The 22332-nt window shown below is 39.2% G+C and overlaps 1 protein-coding gene across 1 annotated transcript in view; it reads left to right on the forward strand.

Moving 5' to 3' along the window:
- NECAB1 (N-terminal EF-hand calcium binding protein 1) overlaps positions 1–21050 on the forward strand; it is a gene marked incomplete at its 5' end in the record, with an annotated part of 46020 nt that extends 24970 nt beyond the window's left edge. Inside the window, 8 exons of the mRNA XM_009080849.1 lie at positions 4467–4603; positions 6462–6574; positions 8448–8524; positions 12730–12783; positions 14314–14426; positions 16558–16635; positions 17626–17717; positions 21022–21050. Of these exons, the coding sequence (XP_009079097.1) occupies positions 4467–4603; positions 6462–6574; positions 8448–8524; positions 12730–12783; positions 14314–14426; positions 16558–16635; positions 17626–17717; positions 21022–21050 (693 nt within the window). The remainder of the gene's footprint in view (positions 1–4466; positions 4604–6461; positions 6575–8447; positions 8525–12729; positions 12784–14313; positions 14427–16557; positions 16636–17625; positions 17718–21021) is intronic.
- Positions 21051–22332: the final 1282 nt, after the last annotated feature.

Below are 22332 nucleotides of genomic sequence, written 5' to 3' on the forward strand. Positions count from 1 at the left end.
GTCTCCCCTCAGTCTCCTCTTCTCCAGGCTGAACAGACCAAGTGACCTCAGCTGCTCCTTGTATGGCTTCCCCTCTAGGCCCTTCACCATCTTAGCAGCCCTCTTTTGGATGGTTTCTCATAGCTTTCTCTCTTTCTTCTATTGTGCCCAAAACTGCATGCAGGATTCAAGTTGAGGCCAGACCAGTGCAGAGTGGAGCAGGACAATCACCTCCCTTGACTGGCTGGTGATGCTGTGCCTGATGCACTCCAGGACACGGTTGGCCCTTCTGGCTGCCAGGGCACACTGCTGACACATCTTCAACTTGCCATTGACCAGGACCCCCAGGTCCCTTTCCACAGTGCTGTTCTCCAGCCTCTCATTACCTTGTCTGTATGTACATCCAGAGTTGGCCTGTCCCAGGTGCAGATTCCAGCACTTATCCTTGCTAAACTTCATACAATTAGTGACTGCCCAGCCCTCTGATTTGTCTAGATCCATCTGCAGGGTCTCTCTGCCTTTGAGGAAATCAACAACTCTTCCTATTTTAGTATCATTGGCAAGCTTACTTACTATCCCTTCAAGTCCTGCATCCAAGTCATTTATGAAGCTGTTGAAGAGAACTGGCCCTAATATGGAATCCTGTGGAAGCTCTTGCCTAAGCTGCCACCCCTTCTCAGAGATTGCAGAGTCATTTTTTGTCCCAACCATGTTTAGTTTGCTTGCCTTAAGTAAGCAAACACCGGTGTCTCCTACCTTCTCCATCTCAAGGAGTTGCTCTTCCAATAAGTGGATCAGCTTGGTGTCAGGCCACCCCAGGGGAGAGGACTAGGACTGGAACCAGAGATCAGGAGGATCAAAAGAGTTGCTGAACCTGTGGTAACCCTGAGATGTGGGCTCCCCTAGGAGATGCCTAAGCTCTGCCTCCTTTGCCTTTATGAATGGTGAACCTTTTCTGCACTTCTTAAGATAGCCATAAGCCACTTTTAAAGACCACAGTGACATTTTCCACAGGGAAATCACTAATTATGTGTATTTTCAGTTGCATTAATGGGAACTCGAAACTTTGCTGCTCACAAAGGTCACAGTTGCCTCTTGATGAGGAAAATGTGGCAAATTACCCTCATTCATTCACAATCAGTAAAACTAACGAGCAGAACAATATGTTAACACAGACTTATTTCATCTGGACTGCCCAAACTGCAGTGCAGTATATTGTATATGCTAATGAGCAGTAATTTACAGATAATGAAATTCAAGAAACAGGCCATTTTTCTAGTTTATGTACAGACACCATCCATGGGTCCCAATATTAATTTGTGCCACGATATACTGACAATACAAATGCTGGGAATGCCAGTTAAGTGGATTGTACCATAATACATACTTAATAAATTGATATACATTTTTTTAAATTCAGAATTAATGTTTTCTTTCTTTTACTAACATGCCCTGTACCAACATGCCTTTAGTAAAATACAAAACAAGGCACTCTTCTGTAGGAAATAGTGGTGAAACAATACCAAAGCATGGCTGGTAATTCCTTAGTGCTGAGAGCTGGAGTTGAGGTTTAAGGCGAATTGGAGTGAACAATATTTTTCCCTCTATGACTTACATTATAATACTGCTGACCATTTATATATGCTGAATAGCTTCTTCCCTGATCTTTGAAAAACTTTACAAGGACAGGTAGGAGTAGTCATTTTTCAGTGGGCAGGAGCTGAAGTTGCTCAACATTGCTGTGAGTTCAGAATTGCTAGACTCAGCCATTATTTAAAGAAAACTATTGAGTTATCATTTTCTCAATTAGGTGCCCTAAGTCAGTTAAGTAATTCCAGATAGAAGAGTTGTAAACAATAATATTTGGGTAAAATATACGTAAGGAATGAGTCTTTGATAATTCTAGACTCCCACAGATGACATTAGCATCCTGCCTGCCTTTCCCATCTTTACAAAAATAGCTCTGTGTACCTGATAAGGTAACTCTAAGACATATCTAAAGGTCACAAGGACCTTTTCAAAAGGGAAGCCTTTAAATATTGAAATGATGGGACAGGAACTTGAAGAAAAGCATACTAAAACCTGGTGCAATGCACAAACCTGGAGTAGTTCTGGCAAAAAAAATCTTATGAACTTTCAGATGCAGGACAGCATTTCTGAAGGAGTCAAAGAGCAGCCAGCCTCACATTGCAGCAAGTTTTAAACAGCTAATGTTTATATGATCCCCCATCTGTGAGGGTCCACGTGAACAGTTTACAAACTGAAACAATATTGATATACATTTTAAGCTGTAATTCAGCATGCCAGGATCAGATTTACCATGACTATGAGAGGAAGCTACATGGAAGTATCTGCAGCATTTAAATTTGGAAGCCCAGAATTTTAAAACACTCTAATTACTCTCCTCTTGTGAGATTGCTTTGGATTTAAAAAACTTAAAAGAAATGGTCAGTTCTGTCATGTTTTATTCACTTATTTCCAAGAGCACTAGCAAAAGCTGAAAAAAACCCGTACTCTGGATTTCTACTGCAGGATTTTATTTAGCTGCCCATGCTACACAGATTCACACATGTTGTTCTAGCATGCCAGAGAACACAAATTTTTGGAAATTAAATTATCTCTGTCAGGTTCACCACAGTTTTAAATCAATTACAATGGGGACAATTTAAAAGAAGAATAAAAAAACAGCTTTCCTATTGCATGAAAAGATTTAGTATTATTGGTGTAAACACTATTTGTAGACTGGTGTTTGTCTCAGGTGTTTGCTCAAAAGGCACAGACAATCTTCCATCAGTATCTATTTTAAAAGTGCAAAAATGTAAAAATTATTTTTTGGTGAGAGACTAACACCTGACTAATCTGAAGACAGGAGAAGTAAATATAGAAGATCACAAAGCTTCCAGCTACATACGTGACTTCTGATGATTCATGGCTGGTTTAGCATCTGAAATTTCTGTAGCAGAAATAGATCACTCTCATTTGAGGGCAAAATGCTTATAAAGCTATTTTCTGACATTCTTTTATATTTAAATGTCAAAACAGCTTGTATTTGTGTTCTGACTGCAAACATATACATGCAAAAGTTCTAAGAGAAGTCTAAGAATCAAAAAGGCATTTCAGCTATAACTCACATTGGGAAGAACAGGGAAGAGCTTAAAAATACCCACGTGTATTGCCAAAGATACTCAAATGGGTTCTCAGATAGAGTAGGGGGCAATACCGTTCAAAAGACAAGTCTTTTTTAAAGCTTGGAGATAATGGACCAACATTTCTTTTCAGATGTGGTGACCAAAGAAATCTTTCATTCAAGGCACCTAATATTTTATCTCAGATGGAATTGTACCCAAAGTTTTTTTAAGATCCCCTGAGTGGGGAGCCAACAAATTAATTCAGAGTTTAAGAGATGGAAGTCTGTTTTCCTTCTCTGTTCCTGTTGTGAGCTTTACAAAGCAAGCAGAGGCACTAGGAGTCTGCTCTATCCTCTCCATTACATTTATCAATAAGAAAACAAGAAACAGGGTGTTTATATTATTGCAAAGGTGACCCCCCTCATTCAACATTACCTGCACGTTACTGCAGAACTGGGTTTTCTGAGAATCACAGAATCACAAGATGGGTACAGCTGGAAGGGACCACTGTGGGGTTTTGCAGCTCTGGCCTTGCCAGAAACGATAATTTTGCCAGAAAAAATTAAGTTTCCCATCCAAGGAAATATGACTTAGTGGGTCAGGGAGACATCAGGTGTAAGAATCTACACAAAATAAGCATAAATGTTTTTAAATACATAAAATATATTGGAAATGTCATTACACAAAGCACTGCAGACTACTAAATATAAGTGCAAAATTTTCTAATAACCAAACTCCAAATCAAAGAACATTCAGGTGCATTTCATGTTATTCTTAATAATATTCTTAATATATGGTTTCAAAAATAATTGAACAAATTAAAGGAACAAAAGTCAAAGACTGTTAAATTTAGAAGGCAACCTCTCCAGCCAACTGCTGGTGGAGTTTTTCAGGGGAGTGTCACTAAACATGTGTCCTGCTCAAAGGCTGTTCCCATAATTGCTGTAAGAGACAGGCCAGTGGGCTTGATAAACACCTTTTCACAAGAGGAGATCAGAATAAAACTTTAAATTCAATTCTGCAGTTGCCAATCTTATTTTGACTTTTCCATACCTAAGAAGTAATGTTGTGCTGCCATCAGCTGGAGTTAAGGCATGTAAGGAAAAGGGTTTTTTTGAGTAGAAACTATGTTGTGCCATTGTGTACCCAGGCCTCTCTCAGTTTGGGTGGGATGTGTATCTATACCTGAAAATTTAGAGGTCTTTATGTCCAGAAACATAAAGGTTGATTATGTGGTTTGCATGTATAAGCATGAAAACATCCAACTTGCTTTCTTTCTCAATGAAGTCTGAACCTTCCCTCATGTATTCCTAACCTAGTAGGCAAAGCTTTACCTTTTTTCTTTCATTTAATTTTTAGGACTATCAGGAAGCTTCTAATTTGGAGCAGTTTGTGACTCGCTTTCTTTTGAAGGAGACACTGAACCAGCTTCAGTCCCTCCAGAGCTCTCTGGAGTGTGCCATGGAAACCACGGAGGAGCAAACTCGGCAGGAGAGGTGAGCAAACCCCCTCTTCAGCTTAGTGAAGACAATGAGGAGTGAGGTCACCATGAACCTCCAAGACCTTTTAACATTCCACCCAGCAACCTGATGTAAGGAATAACAGGAGATATAAGGATACACTTTTTATTCCATATAGGAACCCACTAATAGGAGTTTTCCTGAAATTGAGTACATCTGATCCTGTGGTGGGCTACATGTAGGAAGACCACGTTGGTACATCCTGGCTCTGCTGACATCTTTTAAAATCCATTGACAATATCAAATGCAGAAACCAGAGCACCACAATGTGAAGAGCTCTGAGATTAGTAAGACAACTGACTGTCACATTTGTTTCTTCTGGCTGGGGTTTTGTGCCAGCAGCTTGACTGCAGGAATCAAGCAGGATTTGAAAGGCTGAGGCTGCACAGTGTATACATTCCCTGCATTCTTGCATATGTCTTTCCAGGTTCCCCACAAAACTCATGGGAAAGAAAGGAGTCTTGTATGGCCAGTTCAGAGCTGGAGCCTAACCTAGGTGCTCTTACATCTCCTGGAGTAATCATTGACTTCTCTGACTTGTCTCTCAGAACAGGATCCCCAGCAATACAGTCTAGAAAGACTATCTGAGTAACTCAGACTACTCAGTTGGGCACACAGAATTGGATTATATGAACATCTCTTTTGGAGACAGCATTTTTGTCTGCATTGACTGTCTGGTAGGGCATTGTGGAGACTTTTTTTCCCCAGTTTTATCAGTACAGTTTTTCAGATATATCCTCTTAAACGGTGAATTTGGTTTGTGGCAAAGAAAATGAGCAAGAGGTGTGACACTGTTAAGACAAATACCATCTTCCCATTTTCTGAAGTAGCAAGGAAAAAGCCAGGCAAACTCAGCACTTCAACCACAGCTATTTTGGAGAAAAGGAGTTAGTTCCTAGGGCAGATGCCCCAGTCCCTATGTAAAATCATCTTTTATTATGTTTAACTGTCTGAATGAAAATTGCATTAAGACACTACAAAACTAATTTAAGAATGCTCACAGTGGAGAACTGCCATAATTTGGCTTACTGTGAAGGGATTTGATGCTGAAGAAAACATCATCCAAAAACATCTTCTTAGCATAGTGTGTGAACTTGTGGTGAGCCTTTATTCTGTGCTTCTGGAGACCAGAAAACTTTCCAAAACAGTGACATGAGAATTAGTTACTGAATTTTTTAGACTACTGTCTAATATTCTTTGCAACTACTCATCCAACTGTTCAAAACCATAGCCCTGGTCCTTCATTGCATAATGAAGAACCATGGAGAGACAGCTTTCAGTACTCACACAAACTCTGAAGCTTCAATGACTCTGTCATCACAGTACAAACATAAGTCATTTCTGTATCTGCTGTTTCACTACTGGTCCCAGAAGTGTACCTGTCTTCCATCCAATATTAGCTAATTCTCATCAGTTTTCCTTCCTTATTAACAGATATGTGTTGCTGTTTATCTTTTCAGTCTTTAAGCTGAAGGGGTCAAAGTTCATATCACTTTCAGTTGCTTGTGTGAAGCCAATTCCTCTGCAGAGATGCAGAAACTCCTGTGAATGAAGAAACTGTGTGAATGATTCCTTAGGTCAGGTCAGAAACACATCACAGACAGACACTATTTATGCCAGCTTAACTCTTCTTATTTTTATTTTTTTTATTTCTCTAATGACCTAACTACAACTAAGTAGTAATAGTGAAAATCTGGGAAATAATTCAGTGGTCTCAATAGGTATTTCTTTTTTTTAATTTGAAAGGGAACATAGAAGTACATTTCTGGAGAACAGAGAGATGAGGGCTGTCCCACATGTTTTGCCTTACGAAGTCTCCTCTGTTTCTGTGCAGAAAAGATCCAACAAACCCAGAAGTGCTCTCAATTCAATGGCCAGGAAAACGCTCAGCTCGAAGGCTTCAGAGGAACAGCAGCCTGTCAACAAATAGCCCTCATTCTAGCACAGGTATGAAATTTCACATTTTAAGGATATTTAAAACATGTGCAGACACACATATACGGAAAAATATAAACATATCTTCCTTTCAAAAAATTAATTTAGACATGTAACTAATTCATACTTTACTGACAGAAAATTTAATATGGAATGTATTAACTCAAACCATAAGGAAAATGTGAACAGATAAAAATAAATGCATAATTATGGGGCAAATTGTGATACTGTTTTGGGGCTTTGGATTTGACACTTTCTGCCACCCACCAAATGATGCTGTTCGTCCAGCACAATGATGCAGGATGATGTTTGGTCTCTTGTTGTGAGTTGCTACTCTTCATAAGGAAGGCCACGTAGCCTTGTTGCTGCACAGAGTTCAGAAGGAGCCCAAACATATGCAAGCTGTACCAAATCTGCTTACTGTATTCATGTAATTTTAAAGAGCTAACATCTTTCTCCACACCTATACTAATAACTGTCTAACAGCTGGATACTTACCTAGACCAGATTTGTGTTTGTCTTGGCACATGGTCTTCCTCCTTACAGCCTGCTGCCCACATGCACAGTAACACTGTGGGTGTGTATATGCATTCAACACTCAAGCCAGCATTTCTTTAGGCTTTGTACTTGTTCAGGTAAAGCCAAACCCTGCCTCCTCCACAGATCACAGCTGTAGTATGTTCTCAGCATTAGGATTTCTTTATTTGGTCAAAACATATACAAGTGCCACAACAACTCTCAGCTGGAAAATGAGCAGGTTAATGAATGAATGTAACAAGAGCACGCATTGAAAAATTTTCAGTTTCTGAAAAAGATCCTTAGACTCTTCCTCTCTCCTTAGAGCAATCACTTGTATACACATTTGCACTGTGGGTGATGTCAGGAACTGCTTTAATAATGCATATATTTGTTTCCCAGAGTATTGTCCATCCCATCTGATCGACAAGTTTCATGAGACTTTAGCAAAGCAAAATTTTCTAGTGAATCATAGAATATCCTGAGCTGGAAGGGACCCACAAGGATCATTGAATTCTAACTCCTGGCCCTGCACAGGACAGCCCCAAGAATCACACCATGTGCCTGAGAACATTGTCCAAATGCTTCTTGAACTCTGTCAGGCTTGTGGCTATGACCGCTTCCCGGGGGAGCCTGTCCCAGTGCCCAACCACCCTCTGGGTGAAGAACCTTTTCCTAGTACCTACCCTAAATCTTCCCTGACACAGCTTCCTGCCATTCCCCCTGTATCCTGTCACTGGTCACCAGAGAGAAGAGATCAGTGCCTGCCCCTCTGGTTCCCCTCATGAGGAAGCTATGGACTGCAATGAGGTGTCCCCTCAGTCTCTTCTCCAGGCTGAACAAGCAAAGTGACCTCCACCACTCCTTGTATGGCTTCCCCTCTAGGCCCTTCACCATCTTCATAGACCAGATGCTTGTGCCTTTGTAGAACATCTTCTAGCTTCACCCTTGCTATATGACATCAGGTCAGGCTGGATGTGATCCTGAGCAAACTGATCTACTGGAAGGTTTTCCTGCCCCTGGTCATTATATAGGTAGGAATATAACTGCAGTGGAAATGGAGAGTTTTCTTCAGGAATCAACATGATTTCGAAAGCACAGGTATTAATCTAGAATGTAGTTTTCATTCCGTATTGGATTTCTATTTTATCTTAAAAAGAAAGAAAATAATCCATAGAGTCAAAATATTGCTTTCTTTTAGTTTTACCTAATTGAATATTGAACTAGTTACAGTGCAGTCCTTGAGAAGCAAAATAAATTGTAGGCTAAACTTTTACATATATATATATATCTGTAAAATAAAGAATACGGTGTGTTCCAGCAATTTACTAATATCTTGTAAATGTTCGTTATTTATTTTTTTCCAAAGGTTGGATTGAGGAAGACAGCCAGTGGGTGACCCAGATAAACAGACTCCAAAAGCTGATTGACAGGCTGGAAAAGAAGGTGTGTGTTTCTTTTCACCTGTTTGTTCTCTCACTTTCAGTAAAGCAATCCTTAAAACACAAATGTTTTCAATGCCTCAGTTACAGTCTTTTCAATAAATAATAAGTGAAACTTCAACATCACCTGAGAGAGCTAGCACTCATTAAATGCCTACATTTTTCTTCCACCTTTCTCTTACCTATTTCATGAGACCATGGCACGGTTTCTCCATGCTCTCCTTTCCCATTTCCATCACCACAGATTCAACTATTCATAAAGATCTGAAAAACTGCATTACTCTATGACTGGAGGACGTTACTGTATTTAGATAATCTTGTTTGGGGGAATATAGTACAAGCCTCTCTTTTTATGATCTGGTATTTTTCCTTTCCTCTCCAAACTTTCCCACTAAACTTGACAGAAAGTTTCGTTTCCTCTTTTCCCATTGGAAAATACTCATTTATAAAGATTAAAACACTTTCCTAATAAGTACAGTTCAACCAAAAGCTGATGCAAATCCCACCTGGGAGCCCAGAAACCACCTGTGGCTCCCATGCCAAAGCAGAGCCCTATAGGAGTAAGAGAAATGACCAACGAGGCCAAGGCTTCCTGGGGCTTGTAAAATCCTGAGCCACAGTTTTCTATACAGAAAATATCTGTTATTTTAATTATTATTCAGATTTGATTGCTATCCTAGTGTTTAAAAGTTGGTTTATATATGCATGTGGTGACCTTTTTTTTTGGAGAAGAAAGAAGAGCAGAGGAAAAAGTAAGGTTATAAATTCCTGAACTGGTCTCTACATAAAGTGTTCCAATTGAAGGACAGAGAGACAATTTCAGGTAGGCTCTAGGGGAGTGGCTGAATTCAGTGGATTTGGGGACCTAGACGCTTCCTCCTCATGGTGCACTAGAGGCAAGGTCCTAGGCTGAAGAGCTCACAGACCCAGGAGTAGCTCCATGTAGCTGATGCTGCTCCTCCCCGCAGGGCAGTGCTCATCAGTGGTGAGACTGCATGTACTCCAAAGACATTGGCATGGGTGTCTTCACAGGCACCCACACACAGGCAGCAGTCACAGGAACATGAACATGAAACAGCCTGATCCTGTCCTTTCTTTCCAGCTGATTGGGAACATTATCATAGGCTTTAAGTTTATCTGGTATTTGTGGCTGTGTCCTGGCAGACAAGTGTCTCCTCTTATTTGATCACTAGTCCAACTTGAGCTCAGTAGCAAATTATACACACAGAAAATCATTAATTAAGGGATTTGACAAAAAGACACAATAAATGGTGGTGATTTGGCACAGGGCTCAGAGCAAGAGAAGCATACTAACCTTTCTCTGCCATTGTTCCCTCACAAATTAAAAACCTGCCACTATTTACTTTTCCCTTTTGCTCCCAGTTTGGGAACAAAGTTTGGTATTTTGGTTATCTCAGCCTTATTACTAATTAGCTGTATAGGGTCACCCCCAGCACATATGGTCACAAGTCGACACTTGCAAGACTTTGTGCTCCAAAAGGAGCCCAGGATTCCCTTCCTTCATCCCTGAGGCCTGACAGCCTCTCGCATCGTTTCTCCTTAACCAGCTGTGAAATTCAGCCATTCCTTGTGGCACTGCCCATAACTTCTGTCAACTTCTCATTCTGCTTGCCATGCTCAGCAGCTCTTCATGGTCTGCTCAGTCCATTAAGCCTCTGGCCAGGGCATACCCATGAGCCTCTATACAACTGCTTCCTCCCAGAGGTCATTTCTGCATGAGAAAGGCAATTACACAGCAGTTACCACATTAATAATGTTTTAATGGCTACTTGATTTTTTCTGAATAAACATAAATTGGAAGTTGAAATGTCAAAGTTCATCATGAAAGGTAAATCTTGCTTTCGGTATGGCTTTGCTCCCAGCTCTGCTTTGGGAGCAGCAGTGCACTGCCCTGCCACAGTTGCAGCCCAACATGGACTGATGCCAAAAGAAAACATTTAAAAGAATGTTACTGAATAAAGACAGAAACCTGGCATATTGCAATAATGCAATGCAGGCATTGCAGAAAGCAGCCAACCATTTTGTGGTAAAAAACCCTTACAACCAGGATATTATAAAATGATCAAATCTGCTATAGATAAATGACAGAGAACTTCAGTCTGAAAACGAGTTTGGTGCCAAAGGGAAACAGTGGCAGGGCATAGACCTCCCATAACTACCTCCTTGTCAATATAAAACTTGATTTATAAAAATTGCAATTAGATAAGCCTAATTTTCCCAGCAGACAGCCTACATTCATGTTTGCCTAACTGCATCTGCTTGATTTTGTACGTCACAGCCATGTCTGACTATGAGAGGTGTTGAATATCAGTTGTCTTTCCCCAGCTACTGAAAGCCCCTCTTTTTGACTTTGCCCTGAAACAGATTAGAAAGGATTGCACAATCATGCTAAAAGGCAATTTCAGGAGCCACCACTTCTCAGTTGATGGGAGGGAGGACTGCACAGGCATTTTAAAGCCCCAGCTCTGAGCTGCATCAGACTGTATTTCCAGGCTGTGTGGTAGCAGGCTGGAAGGAACCTCTGTTCTGCGCATTGGACTATTTCACTTCTGCTCAACATCAAGCTGCCCAATGCATGAGCACTCTCTCCACACAGATGAGGACTGTGTGCCAGTGCTCACATGCTCCGAGGTCACACAGGCTGTCTGAGCAGACTTACCCCATCTGTGTAGTCATGCCCTGTCTAATGACATAACATTACTGAAGAACTCCTATAGATTATTTTTAATTCTTCAGGGGCTAGCAAGTTATTAATCTGTGATTCTTACTGGAAAACTACCTGGTTAAGGGTTGATTTAGTGTTGTCTAATTCTTCTGTTGTCTTCTGTCAAAGGTGAATTTAACCATGAATGAGTCTTGTAAGTTGTCTATTTTTTCTCAAGTTCTAAATTTATATATACTGAGGAAAAGTCATTCTTTTCTTGCTACCTTTAGAGAAAGTTTGTAGTACAACTTGAATCATTCCTTTTCTCTCTTTTTCCATATGTTTCCCTAGAAAAAAATGGCACTGAAAGTATCGAAGAACTACAGGACTAGGCATATTCCCTCAGGTTTTTATCTGAAGTGCCTGCACTGACGAATGAGCTATTAAAGCTGGGTGTATCTCCCTCCACACACGCATTTCATTCCTTTGTATCCACATTCTGCAGGAGAGGTACAGCTACACAGCATTTTCTGAGTACTTCACTCCTGCCTTGCTCTGCCACCTGCTGCTGGTGGAGGTCCTCTGTTCATTTGAATTCTGCCTGCACAGCTCTTGTTGGCTTTTCAGTGAGTACAGAATCTGTGCTGGCAGAACACCTGCTACCTGAGGGGAATCAATCCTCACCCAGGCTGTGAGCAGAAGAAAATGTTTTCTCTTTGCTGCACAAGAACTGTGTGCAGTGAAAAGTGAAGCACCACTAACAAAATGTGTGTTTTGCTCCAGCTGCCGGTTGCAAATCAATCTGCCTTTTTTTTTCAGGCATATGGATATTTTTCAGAATATCCTAATGGCACTGGATGAGAAAGTACTGCATGTGCCTAGCATGTGAAGGATGATTTCATGTGCACTGCTAGTTGGTGTTTGTGTGAATCACCGATTCATAAAGTGCACATCCAGTTTATGAGCCAAGCATACTGCTGCCTTGGGGATACATCTGTTTACTGCAGCCCTTCCTGTCCTCACAGCACGAGCAGCAGTTCGGAAACCTGACTTGGACCATCGTGCATGTCTCTTTCAACACCAGAAAAACAGCCCCTTGCAATCCCCCAGAATCCTCTGTGGAGAAATTTCTTCTGTGTCAAGTCTTATGACTGTGTAATAGTAGCTGATAGTTTATTTCAAATTACAGTTATTGCTCATCTCCATAGTCCACGTGACAATTTGAGAGGGTGTCTGTCTTTCCTCAATTAAGTACAACATACATTTATGAACAAGCAGGTTTGTTACAAATGAAAAATCACCTGCTGAGCATTAGAAGTAAAATCTTACAAAACAGCTCAGGCTGAATTTAATCACTGAGGTGTACAAGATTTTGTAAACAACACTTGTGTTTGACTTACAGCTAATGAAGATGGGATTTAGATATAACTTCTTGAGCTAAAACAGAATCTAGCTATTGAAGTAGTTTGTTAAAAAGGTAAGATCAGAATACAGATGTAGTATTGCCTCTTATACTTTCTGTTTCCTTTTCAACTGCCTCAAAGGACCTAAAGTTTGAGCCATTTGAAGAGGAAGTCCTGGAAGAAAATGCAAGATCTGTAAGTGCTTTTCAAGATAATGATTTTCACGTTTGATTTTGAACTCCAGGTATTGAGACAACAATCTCACCTGGTCTCTTTCGTTAAAAAAATAATTTAAAAAATCATTATCTTATCCTCCCTTTTTCCAGTGATTAAAAACCATTTCAGTTAGCAAAATACACTGTGCAAGAGGCAACAGAGCAAAACTTTGAATATGTGGCCAAAACTTTTATATTAATTTTTGCATTGTTTACAAAGGATGCAGTGAGCTAAAACCTTAACTCACATAAGGAGGAAAAGGTGTCATTAATAAGATTTACCAAGTTTGGCAGCAGTGTTTATGGGGTAGCAGCTCCTCTGCTCCAAATCACCTAATGCTCCATGCATGCTTTAAATCATAGTTGTACAGCCTCCCTCCTTCTCAAAACTGCTATAGGAAACCTTATCAGGAAAGATGGGAGAGTATGTAGTGCTAAGCAGTAATCAATGTTACAACATACAAAACCAAAATCGTGACAGGAAATAAACTACTATTAAGTAAGTTTATGTCTGAGGATTGATACACTTGCATTCCTACATTCAGAGCTTTGAACCTAATAAAATGCAAGCCAAATACACATGAAAAAATAGCCAAAATAGATGATCCATCAAATTGGATCATTTTTTATCAGAGGAGTTGCATTAGAATTTTTTTTAAATCAGATTATACAATATTGCAAGACAGACTGCTTAGAATCCATGAGGTAACAGTATTAACAATCAAGGCAGAAACTAGACAAAAACCTGTAAAAGGTATTAAGTTATAGCCATTAAGAAGCACAGTATTTCTTTATATATTCCAGTAGTAATGCTGACAAGCTTCAATAGATGAATCAATATGCAAACTATTTTAAATAGCTAAATGATAATCATATTAATTCAGGATAAATAGGTCTTCTGCACTGCCGAGTGTTCCCATAGTCCTGCTTATACAGATTGTTCATTGTATTTTGCAGAAAGGTGGAGGAAAAAACCCCTCTCTCTTAACATAGGCTACCCTAGGCATCTCATTCAGGTGTGAGTCAGGGCTCTAAAAGGTAACAGCCTATGAGAACACCTCAGGGAAAGCAGCCATGCATCCAATTCAGATTGTGAGGATATGCTCTTATCCCAAACCTCACACCTGCTTGCATAGAGATTCACCCAAGAAAATACACTGATTTTATTACTGATCTTGTTAAAGATCAACATTTTCTTTGCACACTTCTGAGAAGGCTCTCTCATCTGGGGTTTGGACAACTCTCTCCTCTGAGGTGGACACTCATTTTAGGTGTTTCATTCTCTGCCTCAGCCTGCCTAGACATAAAAGCTACACTTGAGCATTTCTATTTCTCTGCTCCAGAGCACCAAAATAGGGACTGCAAACTTCAAAGGAACTTTTGTGGGTTTTCTGTGATGGTTGTGATTTTTATTGTTTCATTACAGACTTTTCTGAATTTAAAGTACAAGGAGTTCAGATGATGATATGGCATTATATATATATATAATATTGTAATGTTTTTGCATCAGCACATAATGATTGTTCAACATCAAATGTCCGTGATAGAAGAAAAAATTGAGGAATTCCGTCTTGCTCTGAAGCAGTACGTGGAATCTGCTTCTACTCAGGGTGGCTGCTTGCAGTAAGTACAGTGTTATTGTCCTTGGGCTGAAGGAAGGAATATAGCCCAGTTGCTTGAATAACTTGGATTATTTATGAAGGGAGGCCCTGTAACACCTTTCCTGGCAGGTTATGCATTTAAGACAGAGCTTTTGAAAGACAACTAGAACCAGAAAGAGATGTCAAAATGTGCAGATTTCAAGTAGTATCACAAAATTACAATACAGGCTATCCCAATGTTGCTAAACAATATTTTTAGGCTTGTTAGTTATGCAGGTCATCAATTCATAAATTCTGGATGCTCCTAGGCTGACACTCTTCTTTGGAAAACTCATTTGCCATCCTTCATTTGTACTCACCTGACAAGTGAACAACTTACTAACTTGCTTGCCAGTTCTCTGTGTGGAAAATGTCAGAATTCTCCCTTTAAAGAATTTAATTCATAATAAAGAATTGGAAAAATTAAAAAGCAAAATTTTCAACAAAACTGTTTCTGCTTTTCTCCTTATAGAATTAAAGAAAACATTAGAACTAGGTTAAGAATAAATTTACCACTGTACTAAATTTCTAAATTTAACATACTGGAGAAAGCTACTACCATACATGCTACAGACCATTGTGAAAGAAATATTTTGCTTATGTATACACAATATAGGACCTTCCTATATATTCAAAGGCTTCAAAGACTACCTATCACATCCCTAATTTATGAGCCTTGTTGCTATGAGATTGTCACACTTAGATTGAATCAACAGTGTTCACATACACCAGAAAAAGTAAATTAAGCTAGAAGAAGAGTGACCATTCTGCAGTGGTTCACCTGTAAAGGCAGACTGATGAGGAAAATAATATTCTCTTGTTGGCCAAGAGATGACAAAAAACCAAAACAAAGACAAACCACCACCACCCCGGCCCCTCTGCAAAAACTAAAAAAAAAAACAAAACAAAGACAAACCACTACCACCCCGGCCCCTCTGCAAAAACTAACGTCCAGCAACACACTGCACTGACTGCGACTTGTCAGGGGAGAGAGCAGAACGCCACAAAGGGACAATGGCAGAAAGTTCCTTTCCTTCCCAAGTTTACAGGCATTTGGTAAATCCGTAACGCCATCTACCGGATGGGTTTTGCTGTAGCTGTTAATGACAGTCCCTTGGTTTTTTCCAGCAGCTTTTGATATTTTTGCTATTTTACAATGCACTTTCTCATACAGCAGGAGAAAGCTAATAAATCATATAACATAGCTTACTACAGTATGAAATGTATTCTAAGACCCGTTTTCAAGCACATCAGTAGTGAAATCAGCAATCTCACACTTGGGCGCTCAGAGAAATATGTATATATACTTTTAGTGCTATATATCTAAACACCAGTTTAAACACCCAAATGCATAAGTACCCTCCATGCTATAAAGCTTTTATGCTGAGGATGATAAGAGGGATGAACAGACATTCTGTGGGTCATTTTTCACCCATGATAAACTGTTAGCTGAATAGCATAAGAAGTAGTAACTAGTACCCCAAATATTATACAAGTGTATCTGCAGCAGCTATTAGCCTATCTGGCATTATACTCCATTATATATATATACTGCACTTGCTTTCAAAGCACCTAAATGCTATGGCGCCTTGATGTATCTCTCATACAAAAAAGGTAAGTTCTGCTGAGTAATTCTTAAGTGAAACAGCGTATGTTACTCTATAAACTTACTCAAACTGTTCACTACATGCAATATTTGTAATCTATTAGTATACTATCAGTATTATATGATCTTCTCTGAACCACAGTTGATTAATTTTCTGTATTACTGATTAACATTTCTTTAAATAAATGACAATATGGGAGCAATAAGAAAATTGAGTTTCATAAATAAGAGTCCATTTTAAGTATAGTAATATAAAATATAATTAAATAAATATAATGCAAGAGTTTTGGAGTTTTTAAAAAGTTTAGATAATTTGCAGTATATGACCATTTATTTGTTAATTTATTATTTGGGTTGTTCTTTGGTTTTGGTTTTATTGTTTTGTTTTGTGGGGGTTTGGTCACAAATCACTACATTTGGTCCTGCATATAAGCAGTCTGGAATAAGATGTGCATGTCCCATAACTCTGTTGTGTTTTATTCAATTAATTCTATTGTACAATTCTTAGTGTGGCCATACAGAAGCTTCCGAGTAATTTCCGCTTCATTGTTTATGAGTTCTGGGAGAATGGCAGTGCCTGGAATAGGTAAGTTTGGGGGTTTTGGTGGCTTTGTTTGTAATATGTGATGTTTTGAAGGTTAGAAAGAAATTGTATAGAAAGATAATGCAAATTACTTTAAATACTGCTAACTGAGCTCTTGCTAAATATATATCAGGATATTTCAGAACAATACTTCGATTGCTAAAGACTTAAATATACTGAAACACAAAGAAAACTGTCAGAGAGACAAAGCTAATTCAAACCAGACAAAAGTCTGAAAGTGAATACATAAAGATATAGGATCAGATGGATGTTAGTTTATCAGAGACAAAAGAACAGACAGCAATATTTCCAGAGTTTAGTGGTAAAAAAACAAAAGGAGCCAATGAGTGAGACAGAGGTGTGTAAGGTGTGCCATCCACAACACACTTTAGCATGCAAGTAGTCATGGGGAGCCCTCCCAAAGCTTCCTAATCCACATCACAAGAACCCACTGAACAGATTCCCAGAGTGGGCCCAAAATAGAAGTTATACTGATTAAAAGTCCTAGCAGTGGAATTCTAGCCTCCAGTAGGCAGACAACTATGAAATTGAGTAGAGGCAAAAAGACTGTCCTTCACTACACTTAAGTGTTAAAACAACCCAAAGAAACCAAACCTATGATCCTAAATCTGTAGACAGAAACCATTCTGAAGGGAAATGGAGAAGTCTCTTGAAGCTTAGTTGCTTTCCTTTTGAGCAGAAGATGCAGTTTTACTGGGTTTCCTATCACAGACACTCAAGAACACTAATAACACATGTCAACACTGTACTGGGTCACAACCAAGAGATGAGCACCAGAATGACAGCGAGCTGCACAGAAGGGAGTCTGTGTTTAATACAGCATGCAAGCTCTCCTTTAGCTTATCTGGTCTCCTCTCTCACTATCATCACTGCCTAAGTTTTGAAGCACAAAATCCCTGTTACAGCATTAATTATAAAATTTTTAATGCTCATTAAAAAATGGTTATATTCTTATTTTTTACAATTATTTAGCCACCTTGAAATGAATTATAGCAAGACGTTCCAAAGAAGTAGCGTGGATTTCTTGGAAACTCCAGAGCTCCTCACAACCATGTTAGTCCCTGGTAAATATCAACTTTCCACATTATTTTGTTTGTTCCATGTGAAAAATTCTGTTATATTAGTGTATTCCATATACAGGACCATTGCATAATATCACCCTTAGTCAGATCTTCTTTGATAAAGTATGGAGGAGAAAGGGATTCCAAATGTTTTTATTTTAACCACAGAAATGTACAATGCATCAGCAAGAAAAAGACCCACGTTTTATTTTATATAGTGCAAAGTCACACTAGTATATACTAGAAAATATCTAGAATAAGCAAGATTATTTGTGAATGGTAAAATAGACCCTAAGATTTTCAAGCACAAAAATGCTTTCTGATGAACACTTCAACTTAATCCTCCTTACACTGACCAAAGAGAGCCTTAATTGCTAATAATTGTGATTTATTAACCAATTCATTGTGCAAACTTCCTCCTATGTTAAAAACACCCAGAAAACCAAAACTACTTTTAAAAAGCAAGGTGCTAGAAATTCCAAGTTATTATTCCTAATTCAAAGCAATGAGCATGCAACATCATCTTTCTCCTAGAAATGAGAGTTAAAAGAGACAGTGCAGGATGAAGCAAAGCAAGTGTCAGTCCCATATTTACAGAGGGAGGACAACCAGGGTTTCTTTTTATTTCAGGGAACACAAATCTATTACAATGAACACTAATTTCCCCAATGTCTGAGTATAGACTAAAATTAAAATAATAAAACTCCACCTAGTAGAAAAAAGCAGCCCTATACCTGCTGTTTCTCTTTAAAAGAAACCAGCCAAGATATTTTCAGACTTCATGAGCCTGATCTGGACCCAAAATTCTATGACAGGGATTCCTGCAGTATCAGGAGATTGCACTTAATGAACCAAGAATCTCTGTAAATCTTGTATCATACTGGGAAATTGCTGGACTTAAGACAAACTTGGCTGTAGGAAACAATGCAGCCTTTTCCCAAAATTCTTTCTGTCTAACAGTTAGACTGCATATGATCCAAGAGAATTCCAGGGTGGTTTACCCACAGTTAAAGTAAAATTAACATAAAATAGAATTTAAACATGATTTTTAAATGCCTAAATATAGAAGTGTCTGAAATTGGATTCAAAACACTCATTAAAGCATTGAGCTTGCCTGCTAAGAAGGATTTCAGTCTGCAGCACTCTATCCCGGCAGACAGTTGCCATAGAAACAGCATTTCTCACTGTGAACTCCTTGCTGGGGGTGCAAAGGGAACTAATGATTCACAGCTATTCCTACAATTTTATAGATTACCTGTAGTTTAGAAATCTGTGCAGAGATGTGAACTTTCATTTCATGGAAAGTACTGACCATGTCTGATCTATACAAATCATATTTGTGTTTGAAAGACAGAAGATGTTCTTGAAGGAAAAAAATCCTACCAGTATACTTTAGGAAAGAATTTTAGACACCTAAAAGAAGTGATACCACTGCAAAATCAAAGAAAACCTAGCACATAGATAGGCTATCAGCAAAATAAATTTATATTTGCTTACATATTCTATTATAAAAACAAATTTACCCTAGCTCAGAAACTTCCAAACTTTTTTTACACATCTGGGTAACTCTGAACTGAAACAATTCCACATTGTAATCCAAATCTGATTCAATCAAAGATTACAAGCCAAAAGTCTTTACTCCACTGATTAATTAAAATGAATAAGGATAAATTTATGCGGCCAAGAATGATTCAGGAAGACAAGAGTTTTCAAAGCTGTTTGACCCAGTATTATCCTAAAAAAAGTGAATTTATTATCAGTTAATAAGAACCACAACCTATTACAACCATTCATATATATGCCTATTAACTGACCTAGTTGCTTCAGGCAATCTACCAAAATGGCAAAAATCACTCAGTTCATCTCCAGTGAATGCCTGATTTTTATAGAAGATCTAGACTTGAGGACAGTAGAGAACTTTTGGTTGAAGGAAGTAAAAGCTAGAGGAAAACTGTTGAACACTTATGGCACTATAATCCATGAAATATATTGTTAAATTGGCATTTTGGGGCCAAAATTCATTAGTCTGCTGATGTTTCAGAGACTATTAAGCTTCCATAGCCCAGATTCAGGTAAGATTCTTAAGTATATTTGCATCATTCTTTAAGAATAATAATTTTAATTAAAATGGCATGAAGAGAAGCATTGATGGATACATTCACAAGAAACAAGTTGTGTTAATGAATTTAATCCCCAAACCACATAGTGCAAAACCTTCTGAGCCTAGAACAACAGTCTGCTAAGGGCACTTGGCATCTCAGCTACAGTCACAAATCCTTTCCTTCCTTCCTGTCTCTGTCCATAAATTCTGAGGATTCTCTCTGCATGAGGTTCAATTTTCAAAAGGGTAGGGTTTGTGGGGAAGAAGTACAAATATGTTTCACTGCAGCCCCATCCATAATCTGTTGATTATACACCTTTTCATGAGAGTGACATTTCACAAGTTCATCAATTCTCTTACTTTTGGGGGCAAAACACCGTTAATTCCTAGAGTTCTGTAAAAACACCCCCAGATTTGAATAATGTCACCAGTAAAGAAAGTCATTAGAGGTAACACAACCACCCAGGGGACAGAGTGCTTAGCTTAAATACTGACACACGCAGCAGCACAGGAGTGAGGATTTATGTGGTTTGCTCTCTGGATCTATTCAACTGCACCTATGACATGTTAATGTTTCTTTGGATGTTACCAAAAGCAGATAAAAATTCTTGTGCTAAAGCCATCCCCCCACCAGTTATAGTCAGCTCTCCTAGTATTCTTTTTCAGCAGTATTAGTTGCATATATAATTGAATGTTTCTTTATATATGCTGTTGTGGAGGAATGGCTATGTGAAAAGGGACATGATTTCCTTGGAGCTGACAACCCAGCTTGTAGCATGGTGTAAGGCCTACAGCAGCTGTGACTGAGCCTTGAACCTGCTGATAAGGAGCAAGCTCTGCCTGGCAGAGCTGGCTCCGACCGGCTCCGGGTCCGGTGTCAACAGGCTCCTTGGAATTCCTGGGAAAGTCCTGGAGTGTGGACAGACACCTGCTTGCACCAATCATAAGTTTGCCCTGGACACTTGGACAAGGGCAATGAACCAATCATGTATCCGCTGCGTTTGCGTACTCTGTGTGAATATCTATATATATTTTGTAAGCACTAAAAATAAAGGAGAACAACCATACTCATATTGAGACTCATCGTTACTCCGGGTCCGGATCCCACTCCAACATGCTGTAGCTATTTTATTTAGGATTTTTACTAGACGTAGAAAAAGAAATACCATTTATATTAATAAATAAATGAATTGTCCTCTCTTTCAGCATCGTGGTGGGTCCTCAATAACAACTAAACAACCAGAACCTGTGGTTCCAAGTATTGTCAATGTTGCACTGTTTTTCGTTACGCCAAAATTTATATAGCAGCGTACAGGTGTGCTGGGTTATGAATTCATGATGTGATAATGTTTGATATTATGGATGTGATCTTTTCCACTTTATCCATTTAAAAAGCTGGAAAACAGCATATTTGTTACCTTCTTGTGACTAGTTCAGTGAAATAATGTATTCTAAAAGCTGAAATAAGACAAGTATGATAGTGTTTGTTGTGCATAATCAGAAAAGTACATCTTGATTTGTATGACTAAATATTTGTGAAAAGTTTTAGTCTTGCATTAATAAACAACAGTTACTTAATGCTGCCATGTTCTCCTTTTACAGAAGAACTAGGTATGAACATGACCACACATTTTCATACATGTTTTCAGAGGAGCTGTTAAGTCATTGAGAGAATAAACATAGGGAAAACTCTTTGTGCTCATAGAGAACTTTTCTCATACCGGATATTTTCTGTCCATGGCATGACAAGGCAGTACTATCTCCTCTTCACAGACTCTTGTCCCTACCCTCACAAGAGGAAACATATCTGCCTGTCTGTCAAGCCACTACACATCCACAGACTTAACATTTCACAACCAATTCGCTTTGAACTCTATGTCCTGACCACTCAGAAAATATTTTCATTAGACCTCTGGCAGCTCCCTGAAAAGTCATTAGAGAAACTGCTATTAGAGCATAAATAGCCATAAACCTTGAGCTAATTTGGAGATTCTAGCAGGGGGGCAGAGCTACCGTACACCCTTGTCCAATAAACCGTTTGGTCTCTATGGAGGAGGTTGCCCTCTTCAACCGAGTGTGCAGCTATGGAGGGGACACGCATGGAGAGTTGAGGGAGGAAGGGGACACATTCTTAGCCATCCAGCTCAGTTCAATCAACCCTGGCGATCAATGGGGTGACAGATGTTGCACCCAGACTGCCATCACATCCAGAGACCTGGGGGCCTGGGCAAGATGAACATGGGCCAACAGTGTGCCCAGGCAGCCAGGAGGGGCAACCATGTCCTGGCATGCATCAGGCACAGCACCACCAGTCAGCTGGGGGAGGTGACGGTCCTGCTCTGCTCTGCTCTGCACTGGTGTGGCCTCGGCTCAAGTACTATGCGCAGTTTTGGGCACCACAATTTGAAAAAAAAAGAAAGATACGAAGCTCTTAGAGAGCATCCAAAGGAGGGCTACTAAGATGGTGAAGGGCCTAGAGGGGAAGCCATACAAGGAGCAGCTGAGGTCACTTGGTCT

Source organism: Acanthisitta chloris, unplaced genomic scaffold (genome assembly GCF_000695815.1).
Source record: "Acanthisitta chloris isolate BGI_N310 unplaced genomic scaffold, ASM69581v1 scaffold24878, whole genome shotgun sequence".
Classification (NCBI taxonomy): Eukaryota; Metazoa; Chordata; class Aves; order Passeriformes; family Acanthisittidae; genus Acanthisitta; species Acanthisitta chloris.